Source organism: Spodoptera frugiperda, chromosome 12 (genome assembly GCF_023101765.2).
Source record: "Spodoptera frugiperda isolate SF20-4 chromosome 12, AGI-APGP_CSIRO_Sfru_2.0, whole genome shotgun sequence".
Lineage (NCBI taxonomy): Eukaryota > Metazoa > Arthropoda > Insecta > Lepidoptera > Noctuidae > Spodoptera > Spodoptera frugiperda.
This window is the reverse complement of record NC_064223.1, coordinates 2658325-2680105: the sequence shown is the minus strand read 5'-3', so window position 1 is coordinate 2680105 and position 21781 is coordinate 2658325. Positions and strand designations below refer to the sequence as shown.

The following is a 21781-nucleotide window of genomic DNA, read 5'->3' as shown; positions in this document are numbered from 1 at the left end:
CTATGAGAATAAACATATGAATTTTGTAGACGATCTTACACAACTGTCGCATTTACATATCTAAACCAAGAAGAGTCGAAAAGTCAACAATAAGTAAACCACTTAAGTTTTATTATCTATATAGATCTACATAGATTGTGATAGGAGTAAAAGCTGTTTCCTATAGGTAATTTTTCTGTAATTATTTACCTCCATAGCACACATCCATAGCACGCATCCATAACACACGTCTTTCCATATGAAGCTGAGTCCGTTTCCACTAAGTGCTAAGCTATGTGACCCTAAAGCAACGTAGCATAGCAAATCTCTGGTGGAAAAGCACCCTAAAGCTTTGTTTTTTTTTTATTGAAATAATCAGTCGGTACTCCAACTTCCCTTCTCTGCAACTAAATAGAATATACTCTGTGGCATCTGGCAACGTCTGCGGCGCGTTACGGTACGCTTCAGGCGTTTTTCAACATTTCACACTAATTCGATGCGACGGGTCGCCGGTTCTATTCCGGGCAGACGGGAAGGTACGCCGGCACGACTACGAAATTACGCACGAAAGTAGTACGATGAAGAAATATAAATAATTTATAATTAAATAAAATTTATTATTTTATAGTATTCTGTGAAATGATAGGTTTATTACTTTTCGCGATGTTATTAAACTCATTATCGTCAATTTTAACATTACACTACCACACTTAGGAATAGAGCACACAATGCAACAATTTGAGGATATTTTACACAATCTGAGATTCTATGGATATGTATACAACCAAACAATCTACAATAGAGACGTACTACAACTAAATTGTAGTGTGTAACCATAAATATTGACTACTTATTGTAAAAAAATATATATAACAAGGGCACGGACCAAGAGTGCGTTGAGACCTAATAAAAAAAAAAATAGGGGCGTACCTTATAAATCATAATATTAATATTTTGTAAGGAAAATTATATAATTGTTGTATCTCTATGTTAGGAATCTTATGTAACACCTAGACTAAAAAGCATTATAACGCGGCACCTCTTCAACTCTAAACGCATTTAGGTATTATTACATATTTAGGTCCTAATAAAATTAAAATCTCATAACTACCTACTTTGTTCGATCCTGGATACTAGTTACTCAACAATAGCGTTTGTCTACCTACTCAGTCTACAAAACACTAAAAATTACATCGTGGTTTGGTTACCGGCACAGAACAACTCTTTGTGTGAACCACAAATTATTGTTCTGGGTCAGGGTATAATGTGTATGGGACCATGTATGTTGGAAGACGCATCCAATACACAGAAGAAAAACGTTAAAACAAAAAAATGTAGTGCACGATTGGCTGGGCGATCGGCTGTCGTGCAACATGTAGCGGGTTGAATTCCTGCGCGGAACAACTCTTTGTGTGATTCACAAATTATTGTTTCGGGACTGGGTGTCGTGTAATTGCACTTGTATGTCTGTAAACGCACCCACGACTCAGGAGAAAATCCTAATGTAGGGCAACGTTAAAACAAAAAAATAAAATAGTGTGGAGCCATTTCAAAATGGACATTTATAACTAAACATCGCCATTATGTCTATTATGATTGTCATGTCCAATGTATTGTCTGACGACAAACAGACATATTCAAATTGATGCCAATATCGAGCCAGCCAAGAGGCTGTCTGCTCCAATCGTGGTGATACGATGATGAGCTTGGCAGACCAAGTTATGATGGCACGTGGAGACAGCTATATGTTCAGAAAGATAGTTCAGTAAGTTGACAGAAAATCTGGAGTCAAATTAATTCTGGTTGGGATATATTATACAATATATCTTAACTTTATTTTCTGTCTCCTGAAAGCATGTATTTAGGTAACAGCGAAAAGGTAAGCAATAGATTTATGTTATAGGTATGCATCCAGTCATGGATAAAAGAAAGAGACTGGATTGGCCTTGTGGGCGGGCCACGCGTGCCGAGGGTGCGAGCCGGCGTACTGCGCGCTGTCATAACGCTCAAATGTCCATACTTACCGGCTAGCAATCGCTGTCATGTTTTGACAGCGTACGTATCTCCGCAAAAATATTATATTATGCCGTCTTGCGCTATTATAACGTGTCGGAAAAGAAACCAGGTGTGTAGCATAGCACGAGAAGGAATTTCTTTTCACCGGTAAGTCCAAAAACATAAAAATACGTGTGATATTTGTAATTATAACATTAGTATTATGAAATTTATAGACAAAAACGATATAATCGCAAGCAGACTAATAGTAATACATTGCTTGCGATAGATGAGTACAATCTTGCACTACGTGAGCAATCGCGCAATGTATGACGTCCATTGCGAGAGTCCCGAGTACCGAAACAAAAGCTCATTTCCACAAAATCTATGACATCGATAGTGTTGGGCAAATTTGTAATCGATGTCGATTGTTACTATGATACAGTCTATTATAATCAATAGCACACTTTATAATTTAAATAATAAGTATTATTTATTACGACTAATTAGTAATATAGATTTTGAGTGAGTTTTATGTTTTTATTTTTTTATAGAATGTGACATATGATTTATTTTAATATTATGTTTTAGGTTTCCAACAGATCCAGGTGTAACAAAATTGTGGATTGACACAACTGGTAGAATAATTTTTTTTTTTTTCAAGTTCCACCACACAGATTAGAAACTGCGTATATTTTTATCTCCACCATATTTATACAGACATTGGTCTTAAAAACTAAGCTTATATAATAATTAATAGTATAATAAATTATGTAGCAAGTTACACGACCAGGTTTAAAACAATTGAAATGACAAGTGGTGGGATTCAGGAACCCAAACTAGGAAAACCTGTACTATGGGCTCCTGGATTCCTACTAAATGTAGCATATTTCGTTCGCAACATTTCGATGTTGATAATTACATAATAACAAAGTCAGGGAAAAGAAACTTAAAATTAGGCGTTTATCCGCACAATATCGCAATGTGTAATTCAGTAAGTAAACTGATTTTATTTTAGAAAATTTTAAATTAGTCTCTTTAAATCAGTTTTTTTGTCTAAAAATGGCGATATTTAAAATATCATCTTTCGTAAATTTAAAAAATGAAATAATATAACCATGTTATTTCAATTTGTTCTGTACTTTATACAGGTTATTGTAAATGTGAGAGCCCTGTAATTAGCTAAATTAGACTAGTAGAATGCATTTGTGTCAGCTTAGAGTTGTCATGCTCACTCAAAGGTCTCACTGGCGGTGGCACGGGCATTGGATCGTTCGATTCCCTGCAACATGGTTGAGTTGGACGGTGCTGGTGTACGTGTCATGTTGGTGAACGAGCGCTGTCAACTGGGACTGGTCAACTCCAGACTGTATTAATTTTGTTGTTCTTAAGGTTTTTTTTCTATCGCTTTGACTGAATATTAGTTTTACATTGTTCTCACATAGTTCAAGCAATCGATGCAAAGAAAAGCAATGTTATCAAGAATTGTATTGTGAATCTAATTGAAAAAGATCGAACGAACAGATCTTCGATCTTCTCCATAGGAATCTACACTTTGGAACGAGCAAATAGCTTCACTAGAGGGCTGACCGACAGACAGACGTTATTAATATTATTATATTTGCTTTGACGTTCAAAAGTGCCTATGATTTATTTATTTTTTACTGATTTTTAACTTATTGAGTAATAAAATTGGTTTTAAAATTCAGTTATGTATTTTTTATTTATTTTACTTTTATTACTTGGTTTCTATTTCGCATGAATACAATTTCACAATATTCAACAATACTTGTAAAACAAAAACAAGATTACTTAAATTTTATCGATATCAACAATCGACCTTTGTCTCGCCCTAGCATACATGAGTTTTTATGCGTGTTAGAGTGTACGTCAAATGCAGTCATTGCGTTTGTGTGACAACCAATAGCAAATTCGAGATTTAAATGTGTGTTATTTATTTGTGGGGGTAATCCGCTCAGACATTGGTCTCTTGCTTGTAGTGAAATTAAAGGGTGGGAGAAACGGCGACACGCGTTCTGATACAAATCAGGAACTATTTCATTTCTACTCTCTTTATATGTTCTGTGCATCCAGTACTTACTCCAGTTAAATTTGCATCATCGTATCAGCAATAAAATGTCCACTGCTGAACATAGGCCTCCCCAATACACTTTTGTGTATTTTAAAATAAATTATTTACTAAAGGTCTGTGCAAACGAGAAAATCTGGGTACGTAAAATCTTAAAATTAACCTACGGATCCGGGTGCAATACTTATGGAATTGCAAATCACAATGTTTGTCCGTCAATTACGCTGAAACTACTCAACGGAATTTGATGAAATTTGCTATACAGACATTGAGACAGAGTATGAGCTGATTTGGGTGATAGGATACATGGATTATAGGTGGTATAAAACCACGGGCGAAGCCGCTGGCAGAAGCTAGTTAATAATAAATAATAGTACTATCAACACATATTTAGGTAATATTATAGTTATTTTATCACCTAAATCTATTTAGTTCGGTACTAACATAAGTATAAAGGAAAATTACCTGGTCTGTATTCTTGTTGTATTCCAGGGCGTACCTCACACGCTTACGTTAGCTTTCACTCGCGACTTAAATTTTCAGCCAACAATAAAAATACAATTTCACATCCGCACCGCAAGATTCTAACAACATAAACTTATCACAACCAATTACTTAAAAACTTTGTATTCATTTTCTCTCAAACGCTATAAATAATTACGTTGACGTGTCAATTATTGCCTGAATCGCTTCCCGCTCAAAATATTTTACTTTTTTTTACGCACAGGAGTCAGGCGGGCCAAGACAAACCACGCCTCGCGGCCTTTGAAACAAATTCAAATTTAGAACCAAGTGGAACTCCCACTTTCAGACACCAATACAAAACTAATCTTCAAGCTGTTGTTATAGAGTGTTAATTTCCAATACCAAACTCACATGCAACAGATTTAAAATATGGAATCTATGCACATGGACATAGAGGCGAAAATTCCGTTTCTTTTCAGTGGATGGGTGTGTTTAGTCAGGGGACGTTTTCAGAGTATTTTTTGCGCCAACACACATGTTGTTTTTGAGATGAAGTAGCAAAGCAGCCAGATCGCGGCACAGACTCCATTAGTTCGCACATTAGTATGAGTTAGTCGAATTATTTAATTAAATAAAGTAATTCAATAAGAGGGCGAATTAATAACAATTATTCGGTTTGGCCGTGTTCGATCTGCGCCGGAGTGGACGCGCGGGGATTTGATACTAAACAAATGTGACAGTGTTTACGAAATATTTGAGTAAATTCGATTTTTATATCGTTTCGTGTCAAAACTGCTGTAATGGAGCAAAATAAAGGTAAGTTTCCAAAATAATTCAATTTCATTCTTGTTATTTTTTTGCGCGTAGCTATTTTATTTAAGTTACTTAGATAGTACCTAATTCAAATTATTTTCTGTAAAATAAGGTACCCAATACTTTTTCCGTTATCTTGATTATTGAAATAATCAAAGGAGTGTACCTATCTAGAGTTTTTTTAAAACGCAACATAACAGTAAATTAAGCGAAAATGTAGGTAGGCAGGTACTAAAGTGCTGTAACTTAAGAGCTATTTCCCCTTTAACTAACTGTAGTTTAATTTATAATGAAATAAAATAAATAGAGATCTAATACATAGGTAATATTTTTCTTAGATGTAGATATAAACAATTATGTAGGTGGCTGATTCTGAAAGAATTGAGAAGCCTTTACATGTAAAGATAGTTTCAGCTAAAGACAAGATGACCTGTTTTTACTGCCAGAGTAAAATGCATTTTTTTATTTTATTATTTTTTATTGCGTACAAAATTCTGATCAGATTTAATTATCGATAAAAAAATGGGTATTAGAATCTAGCCCGTAACGGAGAATACATATCTATTAATGCGTATTGTAGGCGCATAGAAGCACATCTTTGATAGAATGCTAGTTACCATATTCCTATATTTACCTAACGAATTCTGTTCTATAACTACGTAATGGGAAATTCATACTCGAGCACTATTCTCTTTCATTTCATTCATTCTGAGTGTATCACAGTATTCGCGGGTTACTTATAATAATATTTTAAAAAGTTTTTTTCTGATAGCCACCAAACAGAATCAAGAACACAAATGGGTACCTAACACCTACTGTATGTATGTAGTACTTAGTCTTAGATACTTAGGTACCGTACCTACTCAGCCTTCGTAAGTTCAAAGGAGCATAAGCAACAGTTTCCACGTGCAAGCATTGCGGATTTCTAAAGTAACCGATAGGGTTGCGCGTACGCCGAACAAACAACGCTCTACAGACGTTAGCCGCCGGTGCGTGTGCGATCTGCAGAACAAGTGGGCTTTTGTGTCTAATACCCTTTGTTTTAGTATTATTTTGATGCGAATTTATTGATATGAAATTAGTATTTTGCTTTAACTTAGCATTCTATGTTGTATAATGTAACAACTTTTGTTCCCCAAGGGGAAGGTAAAAATGCCTTTCTCATATTTTTTTTTTTTTTTTTTAATTATTTAAAGGGCCTTGTCGCTTGGCGACCATATCGCCCAGTGCAGGAAAAACAAAGTTTGGTTACTTATTACTAACTTACGATCTACTTATCACTAATTTGTACAAGTGTTGTGCTTTATCGGACACTGGAAAAGCAAGCATGGAGTTACAAAGGCCAATGTCATTCACTCTTTGCGGACCAAAAATACTAACCCTAGTATTTTCATTCCGGGCACATTCCATCAAAATATGAAGGACATCATCAACCACTCCACATGAATCACAGCATGGTGACGGAACTTTTTTCATTAAATAATTAAACTTATTTGATGGAATATGTCCGGAACGGAGTCTTAAGGCGATAGTCATTAAATTTTTATTAAGGTCGCAGTCAATCCACGGAACCCGAGAAATCTCTGGCTGTATAGTTCGATACCAGATCCCCTTTTCTTTTGATCTTTCATCAAAATACTCCTGCCAAAGATCGAAACACTTATTTTTTGCTCTTCCAAAATAGTCCGAAAACAGTGGGGTAATATTCATGGGAACACCATCAACACACGCTTGTTTGGCGAGCATATCTACCACATCATTTTCTTCATATTGAACATGTGACGGAATCCATTGGAGACGTACCATTTTGGAATTAGATTGAAGTTTTAAGATTAATTCATATATGGCGTAGGCTGTCGGAATACCTCGCACGTGAGAAGTGTTTCGAGCCAAATGTTGCAGCGAACTTTTGGAGTCTGTCAGAATCACAAATTTATCACCGCTGACTGATAGAATATAGGATAAGGCTTCCAATATAGCAATCAGTTCAATATGCATAATAGAAATATCTGAATCAATCTTAATCTTCATATGATTTATTAGAATCGGATCCAAAAAGGCTGCGCCTCCCAAATCTTTATCTTTGGAACCGTCAGTAAAAATTGTATGATAATCTGGATACTGTTCTTGTATATATGAAGTACATAATTGTTTTAGCTGTATAATACTGTAATGACGTTTAGCTTTAGATATACTAGGAATTTTATCACTGATTATATGGGACAAATCTATGCTACTAATCCACTTATCGAGGGAAAACATTCCAAGTTGAGTACTAGAGTGTATAGGAGTAGAGTTATACTGTGAAAGAATGTCAATAAGTAACGGCAACTTTTTGTGTTGCCAATAGTTGGAACCTGTGAATAGTGAAAGATTTTCTAGCGATTGTAAGGTTTTATTGTTAACAAGAGATTTTGATTTTAAAATGAATTTGCTGGCTAGGTATCTACGACGAATATGAAGTGGTGGTAGACATAACTCGTTTTCCATAACATGTATTGGGGTGCTCCGCCTTTCTCATATAAAATCGTCTTTTCGTCAATAAAGATATTATGAAGAATGTAATAGGTCTAAGGCCCTAATAGGTATTTCTTATAGTCACTACATAGTATCAAACGAAGTCGCTTTCTTTGTCCTGTTTGTTCCTTTGTATGTTTAAATCTTTAAAACTACCTACGCAACGGATTTTGATGATTGACGTTGGTTTTTTGAATAGATAGAGCGATTCAAGAGGAACGTTTATATGTATAATACCTACATGCATAACATATCACCGTTGCCCCCATGCGAAGCTGGGGCGGGTCCCTAGTATCTTATAAAATTTTAATTTAATCATATCTTTCTTTACAGACATTACGAACACCCGACAACCTATCACGAAGAACTACGATCCGAAATCCCAGAACGCTGCCAATTACAATATGAGCCCAGGAAATTACCCAGAAACCAACCACAATCTCTTTCAAATGATAAAATGTCATGAAGACAGTCTTTTGAGGCTGCATCATTTAACAGCAGGCCGTCAGATCAACGGTAGTTACGACACAAGTTACCAGAATGACATTACATGGTATCCAAAAGACCTCCAAAGACCTTACATCAAACCTGTAGACTACCTCGCATACGAAGACATGAGAAGAAAGTACGAAGACAAGGGTGGGAAAGAGAGAGAGAATCAAAAAGAGTCTGAGGAAGAAAGAGATGTAAAGTCTGATGATCGGAAGAAGCCTAGAAGGAACAGGACTACGTTCACAAGTCAGCAGCTCGCTGCTCTTGAGAAGGTGTTTGAAAAGACTCATTATCCGGATGCGTTTGTTAGGGAAGATCTCGCTGCGAGGGTCAACCTGACTGAAGCCAGAGTACAGGTGAGAAATACTTTTGATTGATCTTCCAAAAATCTGATTGTGCCGTCGGGGAATAAAATCGTGAAATTAATTTTATAACGTCAGTAACGTCACACCTTATATAACCGAAGAGGTAGATAAAGGAGCACTTAATGTAATTTGCACTTAATGCCACTGTACAATGTACAGTTGTACACCCATTTTTTACCATTTATGTTATAAAGTCCCGTGTAATAGGGAGGGGGGAGGGAGCCTATTGCCATATACTAGGCACAATACCAGACTACATGCTACTTACTGCTGAAAAATTTTTACTGACTCGAAAAACCGAAAAAACGCCCAGCAGTACTTTGCCCGACCGTCCGGCAATCGCAAGTTAATTTTGCAACATTTTATAATTATTTATGTAATGTAATTAAATCTTCTCCAGGTATGGTTCCAAAACCGTCGAGCGAAGTTCAGAAGAAACGAGAGATCCGCTTTGTCAACTCACAGAAGTTCAACAAGCCAAAATTCACCGGAGCCCATTGCTGTGCCAATCGGAATACCCCACCAAGATCCGAGACAAGACTTTGCGCGCAACTCTAAAGAACCTTGGCTCCATCATTTTCAAGCAAACAATCTTAACTTAAACCTTGGACTTCCTATTACCAATACAGGACTGTATCAGAATGATTATTCTCTCATGATGCAGAATGTAAGCAATAGGCAGTACGTGCAAAATACCAATAGTCTTATAGGACAAAGTGTGGTCGGCTATGGAAGCACCACGGATAATGGCTACAGTTCTTGCAGTTTAATTGGTGGCTACAGCGGATCTTTACAGCCGGCTCATCATAGCTCATATAATTTGAATTTACGGTTAAGACCACACGACTTTAGCTTAAATAATATAACCTTATGAAAATATTCTTAAATGTATTGTAAATTAAAGTGACTTATGAATTAAACCTGAAAAAAAAATTGTCTTTCATTTTAAAAACCATTTGAAATAATTTGTATAAAGTTCAAAAGCCCAGATTTCAGATGTCTTTTTATTCCAGCGATTCCGCGGGAAGTTTGACAATGACGTCAAATGTCAAAATTTTGCAAAACTGCAAACCGCAAAATAGTAACCGCAAAATTGTAAATCGTGAGCTGTATTTCTTGTGATAGTTTGGCAGCTGAAAATAAAATGTCACAGTCTAAATACATTTAAAATAAATGAACGACTAAATACATTCATAATTAAAGTCGTTGAAGAAGAAAACCGAAGTTCCTAACCCCTAATTTCGATTTCTACAAAATAACACCATGTCTTTGAAAACATACAGCCAAACTTTATTTATGGTGCTATCTTTTGCGTTCTTTGCGCATGCTACATATAAATACTTGGTAAAGAAGAAAAAAGAAGAGACCGAAAAAGAAGACATTAATGAGGTTATTATGTTTTCGTATGGCGCAGAGGAACTTAGGACGAGCCCACACTCTCGTTGCAAGATATCTAAAAGTATGGACAGAATATTGCATTACTTGAGTAAACCTAAATATAGCCTGGATATTTGCATGTACGTTTGGTCAAATCAAGATATAACTAATATAATAATGAAGTTGCACTTTCGAGGTGTAAAGATACGTGTGATTGTTGACGCTGACATGGCGTTTGCGCCTGGATCCAATATAAGGAAGTTGGAAAAGAAAAACATACCAGTGCGATGGATGAAATCAACCAATTTGATGCACCACAAGTTCTGTGTCATAGACACACTGAGTGAAGATCCAAATACAACTCCGTTTGTCATGTCAGGCTCACTAAACTGGACTAACCAAGCATTGTGGGGGAACTATGAAGACTGCTTAGTGACTTCACAAAAAAAATTAGTAGAACAATTTCAAATGGAGTTTGAAAGACTATGGATTCTGTTTAAACCTATAGTTGACTAAAACTAGTTAGTGACAATCTAGTTATTTTTGTAAAGCAAAAAACTTTTTTATTTGAGATTAATACTGAAGCATCGATTTAAGAAGTTTTTAACGGATCAACTTAGAAATTGTGAAAAGTTCAACTTTAAAAATAAACTTTTCATTATGTCTGAGTTTATTGGTTGACTTGATTAAAAAATTAGTCTGTGTGAAAGCAATGAAAAAAGAAAGAGTGCTGTTTTCCATTTTTGTATTGTACAACAAACAGTCAAACTGTTTTGCCATGTCATTCTTTTTTTAGTATTAAACATGGTACTCCAATGGTAGTCTCATGTTGTAGGCAATAAGATCTTTTTTGTAACAATAAGTAATTTTAAGTTAAACATTTTCTATTTTTTTATTTTAATTTTTTATTTGGAGCTGAAGGGACAAAGTCTGTGACGCAACCTTCATTCATATTTTTTAAGTTTAGTTTTAATTTTGTGGTTTGAAAAAACATTGATATTATTTTAAATTTATGTGTAAGTTTTACTTTTTGATTTTAGTAGGGATTGAAAAAAAGTTTTTCAAAATTAAAGTTTTATAAAAACAGAGTTGAATGCTCTATAAATTGGTTACCTACTGAGTTTTGGATTTTAATTCATTTTTATTGTACCTGTATTATTTAGAATAAGAATAAATGTTTATTTAGCTACCTACATATTTTTTATTCATACCCAGTCTCAATATTGTCTGTTGCAATATTTCTTGTAGTTAATTATTAATAAAAGGGGGGCTGTTTTGTTGGTCAGGTGTCTCTATCAAGCAAGGGAGTCCTAATACTAGAAAGGGTAGCAAACAAGCAGACTAATGATAAGTTCTGGATACCCACTAAACCAGACTGGCCTTTTGAGAATAGGCGATGGGAGGGGGGGGGGAGATGATTAGACCTTCGGTAACCTCACTCATACCGACTCACACGACGAAACACAAGAAATCATTATTTCGATTATTAATTCATACTCGTTTCCCCTTACTGTGAGGCCGTGGTTTCATTCTAGTCAAACCGGTTTATTCGTCCCGAAGCATGGCTTTCCTACTTGAAACACACACACAACTTCCTACCCTAGGGATAAAGAAGCATGATGTTACGTTAATAATTCAAGCCGATTTTCATGTTTTTCATTATTACTAATTTCTGAACTTTAGTTCGTTACGTTCTTACATCTAGTTTTCGAACGAATAACTAGACGTCATTTTGATAACAGTTGTTTGATAAAGTTGATAAGCCAGCAGTAGGGAAAGTTCAAAGTCAAACTTTCTAAACACAAGACAGGTTCTTCTATTCCTCTTACTTTAAGTTTATATTATTTTATTTAAAATCAATAAAAATGGTGTCAGGAATAGTGGCTGGAAGATTGGCTCTAGTTACTGGTAAGATTATTTTATTTTCACTCTTATAATATATCCCAGTAAAGACAGGCACTGAGGTAATAAATAGGTACATTCATAGGGTAAATGTTATGGCAGATTACAACCTATTTTCATGACAGAAACCTAAAGAAGCAAGTACACAACTAAAGTTGTAAAACATATACTTAGTTGCTTGATACTTTAGTAGGGTATTTTGTTAGTTGTCTTATCAATTACCTAATAATAATAAACACGACCTCCAATACCTTGAATGTTCTAAAGATAGCGGTCATAAGTTTTATAACGGTATTTATTACGACCACAGAATATAAATTAAAACTGATAAGATGATATTAAACCTCCTTTTTCCCAATTACCTACTAGATTGAAATTTTGTTTTCAACAGGTGCTGGATCTGGCATTGGTCGTGCAGCATGCCAGGTACTGTCCAGAGAAGGTGCCATAGTTGTGGCCGCTGACAAGAACTATGATGCAGCTATGGAAACTATTAAGACCCATACAGCTTTAGCTTCTGGCAAAAATGGTAGGCAATTATTTTATCATACTTAATTAATTGAACAGATCTACACAGATATAATGCAATATCCACTTCAATGTGATTCTGTTGAGTTCCACTTCTATGTATTACTTACCCATTGCCTTCTATGGGGTAATATATGTCACAGGGTGATGTCATATAAGTCCTATGTGATAGAGGAGACCCTGCGACATGGGTGAGCCTTAGCGAAAGGTTGGAATATACTTGGTATATCATGCTCCGTTAAAACTATTACAGATGCAGACCACATGGCAGTGGAACTGGATGTGTCCAATTCAACAGCAGTGAGGAACTTACTAACGACAATAATGCAGCAGTACAAGGCACCTCCGACCATAGTGGTGAACTCTGCTGGTATCACCAGAGACAACTGGCTGCTCAAACTGTCCGAGGAGGATTATGATAGTGTGCTAAATACTAATTTAAAGGTATAAAAAATTAATGTATTTTTTTTTACCAATGTTCTGTTTCTGTACTTCACTAGAATAAAATTCTAGTTAGATATTATTATACTTTTTAAACTTTGAATATAGGTACTTATTTATTAATTTCACATAATGATTAAGATCTCACCATAATAAGGGATGCTAGATAATTAAGATCTCACCACAATAAGGGATCCTAGATAATTAAGATCTCACCACAATAAGGGATCCTAGATAATTAAGAGATCTACTTTAATTTTCAGTGAAATAAATACCTTATTTTCTTTTTCAGGGCACTTTTCTAGTTATGCAAACATTTTCAAAGGCGATGTCGGAAGCGGGACTACCTGGCTCGATTGTAAACCTTTCAAGTATCGTAGGCAAATATGGAAATATGGGTTCGTACCCCTACATTTATTTGCAAATAATTAAGGTATTTTCATTTAATTTGATAAAACTAAATAGTTAATTGTTTATTTTCTTTCAGGTCAAACCAATTACGCGGCTAGTAAAGCCGGTGTAGTCGGCATGACACAATCAGCAGCTCAGGAACTAGGAAAATTCAATATTAGGTAAGTTTAAACAAGTATATAATTACTTACCTAATTTTAAGTCTTCAACAGCGGCTAGAATACTATTGAAAGTAAATCATTCACGAACAGCAACCATTGCCATGTAATTGTTGAATATTTATTTAGAATGAATTTCTTGTACTTTTTTTTAAACTAAGCAATTTGTGGATCACACGAACAATTGCTCCATGAGGGAATTGATCCCGCTACCCGTTACATGGCAGCCAGTTGCCCCGTCACCGCGTCAACTGTGCAGGATACTATCCACTAAGTTGCTAATACATTAATTTCAGAGTAAACGCGATATTACCAGGCTTCATAGAAACTCCAATGGTAAAGACTGTGCCTGAGAAGGTTGTTCAAGGAATAATGAAGATGGTGCCTTTGGGACGACTCGGGTCTCCTACTGGTGAGTGTATAACATATTATTAGACAGTCCTACTTGAAATATAACATTCAGAAGTAGGTGTCTTGCGGTTGATGTGATGAAAAAACATCACCCATGAGGCCCACCCAATATTTTTTCCTAAAGTCTTCTTAAACTGATTGACTTTGGTATTGAACCTGAGAGATAAGTATGTTATTTCATAGAGTTTACTTTTGGTTTTTATTTATGGTAATGGTTTTTATTTACCTATACTGCAGACTTGCTAAAGATAAAACTTAATTTTTAATGTAACCATCCTTATTATAATTAATCAAAATAGTAAACATAATATGGTGTTTTTATTTCCAGAACTAGCGGAAGTGATCGCCTTCTTGAGTTCAGACAAGAGCTCATTCATGACGGGAGCATCAATCGACGTCACCGGTGGATACTAGATGGCCAACAATAAGACTCCGTCAGCTCGGGTGCGGCCAGTGGACTTCCATAGTTTTCAACAAAACACTAGATACTTAAAATATTTTAGTTAAGATATTTGTGAGGGTTTATTTTGGGTAAGAGTTCTTCGTTAGAAGTTGAATTGGTGTGTATCATGTATCTGCCATAATTTCATGTACCTCATTCTTATTTTTATGATAATATATAGCAACAGAACAAAAGGCAATTCCATTTATTCAATGAATTCCACAACAATATGATTCTACTTAAATTGGCATGATAAAAATGAAATGAAATGAATATGCAAGTGTACAATTGATTAACATTCTTTACCACAATTGCCTATATTTTTATATGTATATTTTTGAACCAATTTATAAATAATTGTTATTGATAGAATTCATTCATATATTGTTATAGATGCTTAATAATGTAATTCTAGTCTTTAGCTCAAATAATATAGCCCAAAATTATATAACATTTGTACTTATCAGATATATTCTTGAAGTTTGATAATATGCATAGTATATTTTATTGTAATAGTGCCAATACAACAAATGTGTCTTCAACACCTGTGATATTTTCCATGTACTTCGAATTTTACATTGTTATACTGAAACCATTTAGTTTAAATAAAGGGTTGAATGTTGTTACTTGTGATATTTTATTTATTTTAATATTTATCTTGTGAAATAGGTACCGAAACAGCTTGTATTGATTACGGATTATTTCCCGCGCCTTTCTTTAGGCTGGGTTGCCACTATAATACATAATTATTTTGGCATAATGGATAAAAAACAAAAATAAAAAGTCATGACTAAATTAAATTAATAATTTATTATCTATGCTTTCTTCTTAGTTTTTAACTTAGTCTTCTTTAATTCAGCTTTATTCTTCTGCCTCTTATCTCTCATGAAAGTTCTGTACTCTGTCCTTCTCTTTTCATCAACTATTTCTTTGTATTTCTTCTTGTTGTACTTCTGGAATTCAGCATCTGCTAGAAGTTCATCGACCATAGTCCTCTTCCTCTGTTTTTTGGTCAATCTCTCATTGACATGGTCTAGTGCAGAATCCATGATGCGACCCACCTGGAAATAAATTCACATTATTAATGGGTGAGATGGTGGGCTGTTGGCAAGTTCTATTGTCGAGTTTAAGTCTCTCAGATATGAAACAGAATCCTATTAAATATAATAATGTGATTAATCTGCTATGCTTTCAGATGAAAATGAGCTGCAACACATCATTAGTAACTTTGTATATTACTGTCTATAACCTCTCATATGCTTGTATATAAGACACAGTAGAAAACAAATTGCATCTCGTGTGGATCTGTATTCCAGCATATCACTGGTTAATGCAGCCCAGTGTATGGTAACAGGCTCCTGTTATTTAAATATAAATATGGAGAATAATGATTCTAATTTAAAGGATTTCAATTAATACATTTCTCCATCCTCATAGAATATAATGTCAATAAGTAATATCATAATAATATGTTAGAAAGATCACTATTAACTTACCTGGAAGTACTTAGGCAGCACTTCCATATCATTCTTCTTGTAGAAGTGCTTGGGATCTAGAGCTGATCTCATCTTCAGGACTTGGAGGTCATTCTTCAGCTCCTCAGTGACCTCTGGTGCTGGCAGGTTGAACCAGCCAGGTCCCTTGGTCTTCTCTCGTTCTTTCTGTAATTATTTATAGAAAATATTTAGTATGTTCAATAAAATTTACATAAACATTAAGAAACATTGGATTGACGAGCATGATAGACTATAAAGGTCAATGAAAATATTCCTAACAGCACAAAATATGTGTGAAATAAAGCTCTAAACTCGCCTTATTTGATTATGATGATATAGAACTTAGTTATGCATTGTATTAACAATTTCAATAAAACATACCCTTCTAAGAGCCTTCAGTCTGTTCTTACTGACGTCATAGCTGGGCATCTCATGGTCTTTTTCAAACCCTGGCTTCAGAACACTACTCTTCATCTCCTTCTCAACATCGACACCACCGAGGTTGGACTTCAGTTTCCCAGTCTCCAAATCTAGCTGGTCAAAGTGGAATAACCTTTTCTTTTTCTCTTTTTTAATAATGATTGACTGTGACCATCCCATCTCTTGGAAGAATTCATCACAAAGGTTGTCAATCTTCATACTTTTTAATTTTAAATTTATTTCTTCTTCTGCCGCATGTTTTGTGTCTAATTCTTGCTTCTTTGTGTCGAATAGTGATAGAATTGCTGCCTGCCTTTCTTCTTGATCTGTGGAAAAGTAAGTTACAGTAAGGAATTTGTTTCTTCAAATTGCATGTTGTGTTTACTAAAATATTTATATCATGAGTTTAGTGGTTAGCCCAACTGCTAACCAACAATAAAACGGACTAGATAGAAACTTAAAATTACTAGCTTTAACTGAGAATTACCGATTTAGTTTACACAAATTACGATTGTTAAGATATTTAATAAAACTAACCTCTATAATATGGTTTCTCTGCATCATCCACTAATTCCGTTCGCACTTGGAGATCATCATCTCCGACAGTATCGATAATAAAATCCATTTTGTTTAATATAAAGCTTTCCTTGATTTAAATCATTGAAACTTCTGAAAAATATTCACACGTTTTGTAAACAGATTCACGCGTGCTTTTGACGTTGACGTTTATACTGATGTTGCCATAATATGCCAATGCCAGCTTATCAGTGTTGCAACTGTAAATAAATAATACTGTCAATTGTGTTTCGTTCGGAAATTATTTTAAAAATAGAAGTGTATTTCATTTCATAATATTTTGAACATAGACACTTCCTTTTACTAGCTCACGGGGGTGTGTGAGGAGTGCTTTGACGATTTTTAACCCATAAACAATTATATAAGAAAAAGACTTTCTTTAAGTTATCTACATCTTCGGTTTTTTATATTGATGCTGGTTATAATGACTAAACTGCTTAAAAATGTGTTTAATCATCATCAGTTCGGTTCCGTTCAGTGCTAGAAATAGGCCTTTTTGGAGTCTCAGTTTTCTCCAGTAGCACGAATGTAAATAGAATAAATGGTAATCAATTGCAAATTGTCATCTAAAAACACAAATCTATAAATAAATGTTACACGAGTGGAACATGAGCTATTTATATCACAGAATAAGATTTTTTTCAGACAACATTTGTGGTTTTCTCTCCAGGGAATTAATTATTCAAGGTCTACTTTCAAGGGTCTTCGTTAAGGGTGTGTTCGAGGGTCGTTATTGTCGCGGAAGCGGACTTGGAGGACCCTCAAATGGAGGTACATATTTCTGTCAAAGCTTACAGACTTCGTGGAATTTCCACGTGGGCAATAATATGCTATCTGTGGTTTAGCAAAAAAAACCCTTTTTTCTAAGGACTGTACCCACCTTTAAAATAGAAACCTTTTTTATTTTTCCTTCCTTCCATGAAAAGAAGATGGTTGATTTTTACATTAAAAAGTTTAGTAACGTGGTGTTTTGATACATAATATTTAAAACTACATTTTAAATTATTTTTCCTCACCCAAATAAATATACCATACATTTATCTGACACAAAATCTAATTTATAATAACGAAGGTACCAAGTCAATAAATCAATCATGAATACGAACACTGACCTTCTGTAACTTTCTAAATAACATCATCGTCCCACACTACATACCCACTACCCAATTTGTCTGAGAACACCCTCTAACCTAGGAACAGAGCAACCACAATTGGGAATCAACAACTTGCTTTCAAGTTGCTTGTATCAAAGTTTAGAGAATTATATTAATACCTCCCCGGGTAATGATAGGGAGGACTCTATACGGAACATTTGGTTTATGAGGAAACGTAACGTTGTATAAATCTAGTCCATTAGCAGGTTCAAACATACAACAGTTAATAAACACGAGTAAGTATAACGCCAGAGTGTTATCTTGGCTTCTGAATATTTGATCCGAATTAATGACTATTATTTCTGTGTTGTAGTTTTTTTTCTCGGGTACAAAGTAAAAGAGCACTTTCTTAGAACAGCAATCTGATTTAATATGTATAATAGTTTACCTACCTTTGGATTGTTTGTAGCGCTATGTACCTACCTACTTTTCGCAAGAAATTTTTCGCAACAAAACGCTATTGTCTATTACTAGCTTCTGCCAGCGGGTTCGCCCGCGTTTCCGTGGGATATAAAGAGGCCTATGTTTTATTCCAGTCCATAACCTCTGTTCTACATCCGGATCCCGTCAACCGTTGTGACGTGGTTGATTAACAAACATACACACAAACTCACAAACTTTCGCATTTATAATATTAGGTAGTAAGTTTTTTTTATTTAGGTAAATCACTATAGGAAACTAAACTAACCTAAATAAAAAAACGGTTAGTGATTGAGTTTGGTCTCTGTCCATTCATTTTCAGTGACCGTACCTCTATCATCATGAAGTGTAATATTTAACTCGCTCACATAATAATAGTTAGTTCGTGTATTATGTTTTATAAATGTTCCCTTATGAGGCCCTAACGACCCATTTATGAGTATGGCGGTTGCGAATTATGTGTAACATTGAACATAAAATTAAATTACCTACTTATTTATATGCTTATTAGTTAAGTATTTATTGTCGCTGTTTTATCTCTTTAATACAAAGTTTAGTAAACTCCTACAGTTTACGGGTATACATAATAATTGTAGCTTTTCACATTTAAATTACTCAGTAATTAAGTACTCGGAGTCGTTTAATGATTTCTTAAACCAGTCCTTAGCAATTGTTTTTAGAACAAAATCGTGACTTAGGAATAGTTTAAGTAATCATTAAATATCTTTGAGTACGGCAGTAAAAGAAACAAATAAAGCAACCAAATACCCACTTTTGTACGCGTATAGCAAGAGTCGAAATACTTAACTACTTCGCCAACAGAAATGTATAGTAAGATACCTCTCCATAAACATCACTATCTTGGTTCCCCGAATTCCCAATAACAAAGCGACAAAGGCCTAACAAGCAGAATCACGTGCACTTTGTGTTTGTCTGAGTGAGTATCGATTTCTTCCCGTTATTGTGACAGCTACAGACTGTGCCCGACAAGGTTGTGCTCCAAAAATAGGGGACAAGGACATTTTGAGGCGCTCCGCTTTTTGCAGCACGTTAGTAAATAGGTATAGGTACCTACGTTCTTGTTTATTTTCTTCAGAGCAGTCTTTTAAATGCTGTAATTTATTTAGACGTAAGTAGTAAGTACATACATACATCATACATATTGTCACGCGTTTTATCCCCGAAGGGGTAGGCAGAGGTGTACATTATGGCATGTCACTCATATCACTACAATTTATGTTGTGAGTACCATGTAATAGGTGGTGAGCCTATTGCCATATACGGGGCACGCTTCCAGACTCCGTGCTACTTTTGAGAAATTCTCGAAAAGCCGAAAAATGCCCAGTAATACCTTTGCCCGATTCGGGAATCGAACCCGAGACCCCTTGCCCGGCAGTCACACTTACAACCACTCGGCCAACAAAGCATAAGTAATAAGTCAGATCTCTTATTTTAATTAAATAACAGCGGTGAGAAAACCGCTGTTTATGAAATAACTACTGAGAACTACTAGTTTCGAGTCACAGAGGGACTCTTCATCATGAGCGCGGCCGCGACAATGTCACGCAGCCTACTTTTCTCAGTATTTCACGTGAGTAAACCTGCGTTTTTAGGGTTCCGTAGCCAAATGGCAAAAAACGGAACCCTTATAGATTCGTCATGTCTGTCTGTCTGTCCGTCCGTCCGTCCGTCCGTATGTCACAGCCATTTATTTCCGAAACTGTTGGGCCTATATAGTTGAAACTTAGTAGGTTGATGTATTTCGATAACCGCTATTCGAATTTTGAATAAAAATTAATAACATAGTCGTGATGGGTGTCTATGGATAGGTCTTTAAAAAAGACACTAATGTTCCTAAAACCATTTTTCGTCAAAATCAACCGTTTGAAAGTTAGACGCTTCCAAAGTGGAAAAATGAGAGGGGGGAACCTCTAACTTTTAAAATAAGAGAGTGAGAAAACTAAAAGAAATATATGCTGTAGATTTCAATAGAAACTAACAACGAAAATTGGTTTGAACCAGATATCATTATTAGTTTTTAAGAAATAAAACATTTTCAAAAACCGCAAATATAACTTTGTCGTTCATACAAACACTATGTAAAACCAAGTTATTTTATAACTTTTATATTATGTCATCTACTTGCTGTTACGGAACCCTTCATGGGCGAGTCCGACCCGCACATGGCCGGTTTTAATTATTAATGTAGTATGTCTCACGATAGTTATTATAGAAATTTCTTATTTCATACTTTTAAGCTTTTAAAACTCGTAGATCGTTAGGTAACGATCTACGAGTTTAACCATAACCATTTAAGTTGGCATACAGGGTGCCGACCAGCAACGCTTCGCCGCTCGGTGTCAACGGGCGGACAACGCGTGGTCAACGAGGTGACGTCGCGTGGTCACCTACTAGGAGCAACAGGTATTTAAATCCGTATTAGTTATATGTTTGTTGTGTATTAGTTATATACCTACATCGTTCGATGGAGAAAAAATCTGTGATTCCGAATATGTATAGTATAAATTAATGTGGCAAAAAAATTTGCTTAGATCAATACAATTTATTAGCCTTTCAACCGTAGATATGTAATTTATGACATAAGCACTTAGAACATTTTTTTCTATTTAAAAACGAACTTGAAACTTTTAAGCAATAAATATCTAAGCGTAATTAAGAACCTTATAAGGCATCTTTTGCTCTACACTGAAGGACATAGGTACGAAAATAAATGAATGAAAAGAGTGAGTTTGATAGCCCTAGGGTTCCAACTACTTATTAAGACTTACTCATTTCCCATAGGCGTGATGAAAGGCTACATTTAATAAATTACACGGCAGACAGGAAGACAGAAAAATACCCGGTAAAATGAAATTGTTGAACACGTCTCAGTCATTTGAAGTTGGACTTTATGTTCTTTGGAATAAATATTAAAATTAAAATGAAGAATATCTTTTTATTTTTAATGCAAGATATTATTATCTGCGTCTTCGCTTTCGGTCTGCTTAATTGGCTTGTCCCAATTCACGCATCAATATAGTTATAAGAGAAATATGTGTAATTCTTCTGGTGATGCCCATTGGCTGTATTGACACTGGTAATCCGTCGATACAAAAATAATAAAAGTCACCGATCACCGCAAAAACGCACGAATTCAATAAATTAAGCGATTAAAATGGACATGATTGCGCCTGATATTCCCATTCAATTTGTTTGCGTATTGATGCAATTCAGAACGTGTCCGCTTTGTCCAATGAATGGCGAGCTTTATGTATAGGCTGAATGGCTATTTGTTACCTTTGCTTATCCAGATTAAGATGTCAGTCGAAG

General features: G+C 35.1%; 5 protein-coding genes across 8 annotated transcripts in view; 4 read left to right on the top strand and 1 right to left on the bottom strand.

The window, feature by feature from the left end:
- Positions 1-21781, top strand: part of LOC118263056 (seminal metalloprotease 1-like) — a 418985-nt gene that overhangs the window by 8462 nt on the left and 388742 nt on the right. The gene's annotated exons all lie outside the window — the stretch shown is intronic.
- On the top strand, positions 5091-11281 carry LOC118262866 (homeobox protein aristaless-like 4). Its single transcript, XM_035574506.2, has 3 exons — positions 5091-5344; positions 8192-8706; positions 9116-11281. The coding sequence occupies exons 1-3, from the start codon at positions 5329-5331 to the stop codon at positions 9587-9589; spliced, it is 1005 nt and encodes a 334-aa protein (XP_035430399.1). The 5' UTR covers positions 5091-5328; the 3' UTR covers positions 9590-11281.
- LOC118262867 (uncharacterized) lies at positions 9979-10608 on the top strand. The gene has a single exon (XM_035574507.2). The coding sequence runs from the start codon at positions 9979-9981 to the stop codon at positions 10606-10608; it is 630 nt and encodes a 209-aa protein (XP_035430400.1).
- Positions 11832-15011, top strand: LOC118262873 (estradiol 17-beta-dehydrogenase 8). Its single transcript, XM_035574515.2, has 7 exons — positions 11832-12000; positions 12386-12523; positions 12776-12966; positions 13256-13361; positions 13451-13535; positions 13829-13944; positions 14272-15011. Exons 1-7 carry the CDS (start codon positions 11958-11960, stop codon positions 14355-14357), a joined length of 765 nt encoding a protein of 254 aa, XP_035430408.2. The 5' UTR covers positions 11832-11957; the 3' UTR covers positions 14358-15011.
- On the bottom strand, positions 15177-17046 carry LOC118262872 (deoxynucleotidyltransferase terminal-interacting protein 2). Its single transcript, XM_035574514.2, has 4 exons — positions 16839-17046; positions 16263-16627; positions 15882-16046; positions 15177-15446 (listed from the first exon to the last, which is right to left on the bottom strand). The coding sequence occupies exons 1-4, from the start codon at positions 16924-16926 to the stop codon at positions 15201-15203; spliced, it is 864 nt and encodes a 287-aa protein (XP_035430407.2). The 5' UTR covers positions 16927-17046; the 3' UTR covers positions 15177-15200.

Excerpts from the sequence above, each read along its gene's own strand:
- LOC118262866 (XM_035574506.2), top strand. Across the intron at positions 8,707-9,115 it reads TGACTGAAGCCAGAGTACAG|GTATGGTTCCAAAACCGTCG; the intron begins GTGAGAAATACT and ends AATCTTCTCCAG.
- LOC118262867 (XM_035574507.2), top strand. The coding sequence starts at position 9,979 with ATGTCTTTGAAAACATACAGCCAAACTTTATTTATGGTGCTATCTTTT.
- LOC118262873 (XM_035574515.2), top strand. The coding sequence starts at position 11,958 with ATGGTGTCAGGAATAGTGGCTGGAAGATTGGCTCTAGTTACTG. Across the intron at positions 12,524-12,775 it reads TTTAGCTTCTGGCAAAAATG|ATGCAGACCACATGGCAGTG; the intron begins GTAGGCAATTAT and ends AAACTATTACAG. Across the intron at positions 13,536-13,828 it reads CTAGGAAAATTCAATATTAG|AGTAAACGCGATATTACCAG; the intron begins GTAAGTTTAAAC and ends CATTAATTTCAG.
- LOC118262872 (XM_035574514.2), bottom strand. The coding sequence starts at position 16,926 with ATGGATTTTATTATCGATACTGTCGGAGATGATGATCTCCAAGTGCGA. Across the intron at positions 16,047-16,262 it reads GACTGAAGGCTCTTAGAAGG|AAAGAACGAGAGAAGACCAA; the intron begins GTATGTTTTATT and ends AAATAATTACAG. Across the intron at positions 15,447-15,881 it reads TGCTGCCTAAGTACTTCCAG|GTGGGTCGCATCATGGATTC; the intron begins GTAAGTTAATAG and ends ATTTATTTCCAG.